The following is a 10,078-nucleotide window of genomic DNA, read 5'->3' as shown; positions in this document are numbered from 1 at the left end:
TTGCCTCTTGATGCTCTCTTTTGCTTCAAATACTATTTCTTGCGAGTGCATCATTAAAACTGCTGAGCCCATCTTAATGGCTAAAAAGAAAGAACTTCTTGGGAGATAACCCATGTGTTATTTTGCTACAGTACTTGGTTTTATATTTGTGTCTTGGAAGTTGTTTACTACTGTAGCAACCTCTCCTTATCTTAGTTTTGTGTTTTGTTGTGCCAAGTTAAGCCGTTGATAGAAAAGTAAGTACTAGATTTGGATTACTGCGCAGTTCCAGATTTCTTTGCTGTCACGAATCTGAGCCCACTGCCCTGCAGGAAGCTCAGAAAATTATGCCAATTTACGTGCATGATCCTCAGATATGTACGCAACTTTCATTCAATTTGAGCATTTTCATTTGAGCAAGTCTGGTGCCATTTTAAAATTCGTCAATACGAACTGTTCTGTTTTGACAGATTCTGCCTTTTATTTCGCATTGCCTCTTTTGCTATGTTGGATGAATTTCTTTGATCCACTAATGTCCAGTAGCATTATGCAATGTCCAGAAGTGTTAATAATGATTGTGTCACCTCTGAATATGTCAATTTATATTGTGCACTAACCCTCTAATGAGTTGTTTCGAGTTTGGTGTGGAGGAAGTTTTCAAGGGTCAAGAGAGGAGGATGATATACTATGATCAAGGAGAGTGAAAGCTCTAAGCTTGGGGATGCACCCGGTGGTTCACCCCTGCATATATCAAGAAGACTCAAGCTGTTTAAGCTTGGGGATGCCCAAGGCATCCCCTTCTTCATCGACAACATTATCAGGTTCCTCCCCGAAACTATATTTTTATTCCATCACATCTTATGTGCTTTTTCTTGGAGCGTCGGTTTGTTTTTGTTTTTTGTTTTGTTTGAATAAAATGGATCCTAGCATTCACTTCATGGGAGAGATACACGCTCCGCTGTAGCATATGGACAAATATGTCCTTGGTTTCTACTCATAGTATTCATAGCGAAGTTTCCTCTTCGTTAAATTGTTATATGGTTGGAATTGGAAAGTGATACATGTAGTAATTGCTATAATGTCTTGGGTAATGTGATACTTGGAAATTGTTGTGCTCATGTTTAAGCTCTTGCATCATATACTTTGCACCTATTAGTGAAGAATACATAGAGCATGCTAAAATTTGGTTTGCATAATTGGTCTCTCTAAAGTCTAGATAATTTCTAGTATTGAGTTTTGAACAACAAGGAAGACGGTGTAGAGTCTTATAATGTTTTCAATATGTCTTTTATGTAAGTTTTGCTGCACCGGTTCATCCTTGTGTTTGTTTCAAATAAGCCTTGCTAGCCCAAACCTTGTATCGAGAGGGAATACTTCTCATGCATCCAAAATACTTGAGCCAACCACTATGCCATTTGTGTCCACCATACCTACCTATACTACATGGTATTTTCCCGCCATTCCAAAGTAAATTGCTTGAGTGCTACCTTTAAAATTCCATCATTCACCTTTGCAATATATAGCTCATGGGACAAATAGCTTAAAAACTATTGTGGTATTGAATATGTAATTATGCACTTTATCTCTTATTAAGTTGCTTGTTGTGCGATAACCATGTTTATCGGGGAACGCCATCAACTCATTGTTGAATTTCATGTGAGTTGCTATGCATGTTCGTCTTGTCTCGAAGTAAGGGCGATCTACACCGAGTTGAATGGTTTGAGCATGCATATTGTGAGAGAAGAACATTGGGCCGCTAACTAAAGCCATGATTCATGGTGGAAGTTTCAGTTTTGGACAAATATCCTCAAATCTCTAATGAGAAAAGAATTAATTGTTGTCAAATGCTTAAAGCATTAAAAGAGGAGTCCATTATCTGTTGTCTATGTTGTCCCGTATGGATGTCTAAGTTGAGAATAATCAAAAGCGAGAAATCCAAATGCGAGCTTTCTCCTTAGACCTTTGTACAAAGCGGCATAGAGGTACCCCTTTGTGAAACTTGGTTAAAGCATATGTATTGCGGTGATAATCCAGGTAGTCCAAGCTAATTAGGACAAGGTGCGAGCACTATTAGTACACTATGCATGAGGCTTGCAACTTATAAGATATAATTTACATGATGCATATGCTTTATTACTACCGTTGACAAAATTGTTTCATGTTTTCAAAATCAAAGCTCTAGCACAAATATAGCAATCGATGCTTTTCCTCTATGAGGACCATTCTTTTACTTTCATTGTTGAGTCAGTTCACCTATTTCTCTCCATCTCAAGAAGCAAACACTTGTGTGAACTGTGCATTGATTCCTACATACTTGCTTATTGCACTTGTTATATTACTCTATGTTGACAATATCCATGAGATATACATGTTACAAGTTGAAAGCAACCGCTGAAACTTAATCTTCTTTTGTGTTGCTTCAATACCTTTACTTTGAATTATTGCTTTATGAGTTAACTCTTATGCAAGACTTATTGATGCTTGTCTTGAAGTGTTATTCATGAAAAGTCTTTGCTATATGATTCACTTGTTTACTCATGTCATATCCATTGTTTTGATCGCTGCATTCACTACATATGCTGTACAAATAGTATGATCAAGTTTATGATGGCATGTCACTCCGTAAATTATCTTTGTTATCGTTTTACCTCGCTCGGGACGAGCAGTAACTAAGCTTGGGGATGCTGATACGTCTCCAACGTATCGATAATTTCTTGTGTTCCATGCCACATTATTGATGTTATCTACATGTTTTATGCACACTTTATGTCATATTCGTGCATTTTCTCGGAACTAACCTATTAACAAGATGCCGAAGTGCCAGCTCTCGTTTTCGCTGTTTTTGGTTTCGTAAATCCTAGTAACGAAATATTCTCGGAATCGGACGAAATCAACGCCCGGGTTCCTATTTTACCCGGAAGCCTCCGAACACACGAGAACCGCCGGAGAAGGGAGGCAGGGCCACCAAACCCTACCCCGGCGCGGCCAAGGGGGCGCCCCTAGGGTGTGGACCCCCTTCGACCTTCCCGCGCCGCTTCTCCGCCTATAAAAAGCCCCTCGGATCGGAAAACCCGATACCAATTGACGAAACCCACGTAAACCTTCCAGAGCCGCCGCCATCGCGAAGCCAAGATCCGGGGGACAGGATCTCCGTTCCGGCACCCGCCGGAGCGGGGAAGTGCCCCCGAAGGCTTCTCCATCGACACCGCTGCCATCTCCACCGCCATCTTCATCACCGCTGCTGCTCCCATGAGGAGGGAGTAGTTCTCCATCGAGGCTCGGGGCTGTACCTGGTAGCTATGTGGTTCATCTCTCTCCTATGTGTTTCAATACAATAATCTCATGAGCTGCCCTACATGATTGAGATTCATATGATGATGCTTGTAATCTAGATGTCATTATGCTAGTCAAGTGAGTTTTACCTATGTGATCTCCGGAGACTCCTAGTCCCACGTGTGTAAAGGTGACAGTGTGTGCACCGTGTGGGTCTCTTAGGCCATATTTCACAGAATACTTACTCATTGAATGGCATAGTGAGGTGCTTATTTATATCTCTTTATGATTGCAGCATGTTGTATCACAATTTATCCATGTGCTACTCTAGTGATTTGTTATTAAAGTAGTTTATTCCTCCCGCATGTGTGCAAAGGTGACAGATGCGTGCACCGTGTTAGTACTTGGTTTATGCTATGATCATGATCTCTTGTAGATTGTGGAGTTAACTATTGCTATGATAATATTGATGTGATCTATTCCTCCTACATATGCATGAAGGTGACAGTGTGCATGCTATGCTAGTACTTGGTTTAGTCTTTTGATCTATCTTACACTAAAGGTTACTAAAATATGAGCATTATTGTGGAGCTTGTTAACTCCGGCATTGAGGGTTCGTGTAATCCTACGCAATGTGTTCATCATCCAACAAAAGTGTAGAGTATGCATTTATCTCGTTTCGTTATGTGATCGATGTTGAGAGTGTCCACTAGTGAAAGTCTATTCCCTAGGCCTTGTTCCTAAATACTGCTGAGTTACTACCGCTTGTTTACTACTACTCGCGTTACTATCGCCGCAATACCACCACCATCAACTACACGCCAAGCACTTTTCTCGGCACCGTTGCTACTGCTCATACTTATTCATACCACCCGTATTTCACTATCTCTTCGCCGAACTAGTGCACCTATTAGGTGTGTTGGGGACACAAGAGACTTCTTGCTTTGTGGTTGCAGGGTTGCATGAGAGGGATATCTTTGACCTCTTCCTCCCTGAGTTCGATAAACCTTGGGTATCCACTTAAGGGAAACTTGCTGCTGTTCTACAAACCTCTGCTCTTGGAGGCCCAACACTGTCTACAAGAATAGAAGCTCCCGTAGACATCATCGATCTTCAGTTTCAGAAAAATGGCCGGCACTGCCGGCGTCTCAAGGCCGGCACTGCCGGCGTTTCACCTCCAACGGGCAGAAAAGTAGGTGGGGTATAAAAACCCCCCTTCACCTACCTTGGAAGTTTGCTCAAACCCTAAGATCTTCATCCTCCATTGCTGAGCCACCAAGAACACCAAAATAGCCAGATCTCCTCCTCAACCACCCAAATCACTTGTGCTTTGGAGAATCGAAGGAGAAGACCCCGATCTACATCCTCACCGAAGCGTTTCTCCTTTCCCCTCTTATGCTTGAGGGCCCCCTTGCTAGTGTTCCTCTTTGGATCCCTAGTTGTTGTTGTTGATGTATGCTTGTTGATTTGTTGTGTTGTTACTGCATTTGGGAGCCTCCAATTTGGTTGTGGATGTGTGCCCCAAGAACTTTGTAAAGGCTCGGTTTCCGCCTCGAGGAAATCCCTTAGTGGAAGTGGGCTAGGCCTTCGTGGCGTTGCTCACAGGAGATCTGAGTGAAGCCTTCGTGGCTGTTGGTTTGGCTTGCGTAGCAACCACACTCCTCCAAACGTAGACGTACCTTCTTGCAAAGAAAGGGAACTACGGGAATCATCTCCGTGTCATCGCGTGCTCCACTCTCGGTTACCTCTATTCCACTCTATCCCCTATTGCGTAGCTATAACTTGCTTAGTTGATATCCTTGTCATATAGGTAAATTCACTTAGTTGCATATCTAGAGAATTTACCTTTTGTGTCAAGCCTAAATTGAAAAAGAACTAAAAATTTGGTTAGCACCTATTCACCCCCCCTCTAGGTGCGGCATACGATCCTTTCACCTTTGCATATGGTATTCATAGGTATGAGATCTTATTTGTTTATCTTGCATCATTCTTGCAATCTTGTTTCTCCTTTGGCCAATGGTTAAAATATAGCACAATCATAGGTAAGGAGCTGGATGTAAACCTAGTCATTTGTTCAAGAACGTTATTTGTACACTAGACTTTGTTTGTTGAAAATCCCTTAGCATGTTGTGTTCATAGGTAAGAGGCCTTCTATATCATGTTCTCATTTGGTCTCACATGCATATTATCATATGAGGCTAGGCCTGCATCTATTTGTGCTCATTGAAATTGTTTCTTCATTTTGCAGTGCTCTTAGCTGATGATGGGTGGAGCTGACATAACTTTTTGCGATGACACTTCTAATTAGGCAGCTGGAGAGAGAAGCTCTCCAAAGAGGCCTAGGGGAGGCCTGTGAAGGTCGGGCATTTCCATGACAACATCGGACCAATCCACTTTTCCAAAGTGGTGTTGTCTCCGGGGTTGGAAATGCTACCAATTCCCACAGGCTTCCGCCCTACCTTGCACCGTACCCAGGACGATCATCCTCAGGACGAACACCGGCTGCTCGTGGATGGTGAAGTTGAGGGACGTGAAAGGCACTGTCTGCCTGGATAGGGGTGGCCTGGATTTTCCATTGCCCACCAAGTGAAGATATGCTACTTCATGACCTTCAAGGTGATGAGGGGCGGCGTCTTCAAGGTCACCATCTTCGACTACTCCATGATGGAGATGGTCTAGAGGTGACGAAAGCATCATCCAGCCCTTTCCATGATCGGCGACTGAAATATGTGTCTGTATTTGTCTCGTACTTTGTTTAATTCCGTGATTAATTATGTCTGATATATTGTGTTGAACAATGTCTGATATGTCGTTGTGAACAATGTGTGATATGTCATGCTGAACAATGTCTGGTATGTGGTACCGAAGAATGTATGCTTGATGCTGAAAAGGGGTGGTATTCTCACTATTTGGGAAAGAGGTTATCACATTTCTCGTTTCGCACATAACCAAACACGCGGTTATGTTTCTTCCGAGCGTAAAACAACCTACCAAACGATTTGCCTGAGGTTTCTCCAACCGAACTGAAGCAAAATTGTTGGTATCCAAACATAGTACCAAAGCTGACTCAAGTCACGTTTCCACTCATATGGTACTTGTTGATCCAAGTTGCATGCGATGTGCAGAAACGCAAAAATCGATGCGGGCAAGCAATCATGTCCTTGGTGTACTCATGGAGTCGTGGTACTTTTTTCACAAGGGGATATATGAACAACATGCCAATTTTATATGATATGTACACTTATGGTATTTTTTCCAAGTTAAGAAATAGGGTTTTTCAACATAGATTTTTTAAGTCTAGGTCCACGGGGTCACCTAAGAAAATACAACTTGTTTCAATAGCAACTTTTGGTAGAAAAGTGGAATTGGTTTTAGTTGCACTTTTTTTTAGCTGTGGTTGAACTTTTCTTTGGGTGTTTGAGGTTTAACAAATTCTCAGTCGATTGAGACATAGTAAAACCGTAAAGAAAAAATATCACTCACAATTATCCAATGTAAAAATAAATACATAATCAGCAAGTATGTGTGATTTGAGTGAATGAACTGTTCACTCGGTTATTTTCTTCTACCCCGGTTAGGGATTTAAAGATGGCGTCAGCAGCTTGGCAGCTTGCACATAATCGTTGAGATGGTGGCCATCTCGTGACTTGCGGCATCGCTCTATATCTACCATTGTTTTCTTTTATATCTGGTGGGTTCAGTTTGTGACTCTTTTAGTAGGTTACGATTGATTTTTTCTTTGGATTGTAGTGAACTGGACATACTACGCGGAGTTTGGTCGCTGGAGTGAAGCAAGACAACCAGCAGAGCGGGATATGTCATCCTCCTCTCACACATCACTAGCCCAATTATGCTAGTAGTCAAAGAGTTGTCGTCGTCTTGTTTTACACGTAAATAATGTGTGGATGACGTGCAAGCCTGCAGACAAGCCAACCCCACCACTCGACCCTTGAGTAACTAGAGTGGTAGAGCCCCAATTTCATTCGGCTTAGAGCTTCTAGTGATGCAAACATGGTAATAAGTTAGTAGGGCATTCACGGTTAATTGATTAATCGACTCGGCGAGGATCAAGTGGAGTATGCCCTTATGGGCTATCTTCTCTTTTCGCCCTACACACCTTGAGACTTGTGGCTAAAACATTAATGATACCTAGTTAGTCCGTATTTGGTCCTTGTCGTAATTTGCGTGTGTATGTCGGTGTGTGTGCGCGCTTATGTGCCAAGTTTTACTTATCCTTCCTATTGCACCTTTATTAGCTCCGGTGGCGCTCCTCTTTGTCGTTTGGTGTAAATTTGAATATAATTCTGCTTTCTCCATGCATGGTGTAAATTGTCATGGCATTGAGTTATCCTCTTTCTTTTTGTTCATTTGATGCATCCTTGGCCCCACATGTTGCCACCGTTCTATAGTGGTCAATGCCACGAAACTAGGATTTCGATCGAAGAAAACATGGACCCTTGTTTGTTGGTGTCCGATACAGGTTTGTTGGTAGGGCAACTCATAATGATCTTGTTTGAAACATATTGGCAAAGATTTTTTATTTAGCGGCCCAGCTCGGGTGTGAGCTTGAACAATTGCTATATACTATGACTAACTCGTCTTGAAAATTCTATAAACCTCTGGCGATCTTGTTATGAAATGAGTGTTGTTGTGATATCCGTACTCATATTGTCGATAATGTCCTAATTTCTTTATGGTTGGGGACTGGGAGGTCGTGTAATAGCGCAAGAGGAGAGCCCATAAGGGCAAATTTTGTTGAAGAGAATTGTGAGTGTCACATGAAAACATTTTCGTTAAGAATGGATGTACTCCTAGGATTGAATGGTTTTCCTTTGGAGATTACGGAGTGAATCATGTTGATGTTGTTTCATGTACATATTCCACAAAATTTCTAACGCCATATATTCCATATTTATTTACATTTATAATCACACGGATTTCTTACAAAACTTCTCTGCAAGAAATTCAAGGATTTCGTTCACTTTCTTGCGGATCACCCGGAAAAGAAATCAAGCAACCGATGAACAAATCAATCGAGTAAGCTCAGGTTATCCTTGAGGTCGGTAGGGAAGCACGGGTACTGCCTCCAGAACACCTCGTTGATCCTCACCATTCTCACCGTCTTTTGCTTCGTCGACGGCGCGCTCTCGACGTGCAGCAGCCCCAGCAGCTTCGACACGGCGCCGGTGAGCACCATATCCTCGAGGACCTTCTCCGACGGCGCCACCACGGACACGAGCCACAGCACCTTGACGGCGAGCTCCGTGGCCAGATCCGACACCCGCAGCATCGTCCTCGCCACGGCCGGCACCGACAGGTCGTGCTCGGCGAAGGCGAGGCGCCCCTCGGGGCACTTGCACAAGCGCTTGAGCAGCAGCAGTATCCGCTCGGCGACGTGGCGGTCGTCGGCGTCCACGACGAGGAGCTCGACGAGGACGTGCACCGCGCCGACCTCCACTGCCTTGGCCCGGCCGCTGGGCGACCGATCCACGACGTCGAGGAGCACGTCGAGCGCGCGAGAGCTGAGACGCGCGGAGACCTCGTCGGCCAGGAGCTCGAGGAGGGACTTGAGCACGTCGTCAACGTCGATGCCGGCAGCCCACTGGTCACCGGCGCCGGCATTGGAGATCTTGGTGAGGATATCCATGGCGTGGAGCCTCGCCTCCGCGCTGCCGCGCTGGAGCAACACCATGACGGGCCTCAGGCGCTCCGGCGCAAGAACGAGACCCACCGACGCCTCGTCGGACAGCGGGAGCAGGGCGAGCACGGCGGCGGCCTCCTCGCACGCCGCGAACGAGGAGAAGTCGCCTCCCAGGCCGCTCTCCGCCAGCGCCTGCGCCATCACGCGGCCGACCGCCTCGACGCCGCCCGAGGAGACGAAGACGCTCTGCATGGCCACGTCGCCGGCCATGCAGGTCCTCATGTTCTTGAGCGCGGTCACCTTGAACGGCGTCTCCTCGAGGTCGGCCAGCGCCGACCGCAGGCGTTCCTCCTCCAGCATCCTCGACAGCGGCGTTTCCAGCCCATGGACCGGACTCGACAGCGACGATGTGGACGGCGACGACGAAGACGACGAGGAGGAGGAGCCGCGGTCGAGCCAGGAGGAGATGACCCGCATGAGGGTGTGGTTTGGCGTGAGGTCGAGGTTGGCGAGGGGCTGCATTGTCGCCGGGCAGGTGGTCCGGCCGTAGGAGAAGAGCCACCGCTCGATGCTGCGACGGTCGTAGGTGACGCCGGTGGACACCGTGACGGGATCCTCCATGAGCTCCATGGAGATGGGGCACAGGAACAGGTGGGGAGGCTCCTCCATGTCCATAGATGGCGATGCACACCACCTTGTTGTATTAATTGCCCGTTCGAAGTAGTACAGCTGAGACCTGAGATGATGCGACGAAGGCTACAGATGGCTACTACATATACATAGGCCGGCAATTCCGCAAGTCAATAGTCAAAGGGGTCATAATTGTCAGTGATGCTGGCAATTGGTGCGTTATTTGGAAGATAGTCATACTGATTAAAACCTTATTTTACTGGATCGTACTGATTTCATATTATAACGTTTGATTTCATTCTATTTTCTGGCAGTCACTACGTCTGTCCATACTGGTTTTTGTTGCCGGCGGTTGAGTCCTCGGCACGACGATGCTTCCCAGCCTGTTTCCTATCCCGAATGTGGGACGCGCTAAAAAGATTTTCCGAAAGTAAACAAGTGGATACGGATATGAGACACCACTTGTTATAGGTCAATGCCGAAAGTTTCAACATTCGAAGTTAAGAAGAAGATACATACTCAGGTAAATGCAAACAGTGCTCCTTACTCAAGTAA

General features: G+C 45.2%; 1 protein-coding gene across 1 annotated transcript; it reads right to left on the bottom strand.

Annotated features, from left to right (window-relative positions):
• Positions 1 to 8,281: 8,281 nt before the first annotated feature.
• Positions 8,282 to 9,568, bottom strand: LOC124688083 (E3 ubiquitin-protein ligase PUB23-like). Its single transcript, XM_047221800.1, has one exon. It carries the CDS (start codon positions 9,566 to 9,568, stop codon positions 8,282 to 8,284), a length of 1,287 nt encoding a protein of 428 aa, XP_047077756.1.
• Positions 9,569 to 10,078: the final 510 nt, after the last annotated feature.

The sequence above is a fragment of the Lolium rigidum genome, chromosome 2 (assembly GCF_022539505.1).
Source record: "Lolium rigidum isolate FL_2022 chromosome 2, APGP_CSIRO_Lrig_0.1, whole genome shotgun sequence".
In the NCBI taxonomy this organism is placed as follows: domain Eukaryota; kingdom Viridiplantae; phylum Streptophyta; class Magnoliopsida; order Poales; family Poaceae; genus Lolium; species Lolium rigidum.
Note: the sequence above shows the minus strand (reverse complement) of the source record. Positions and strands in the feature narration are given on the sequence as shown.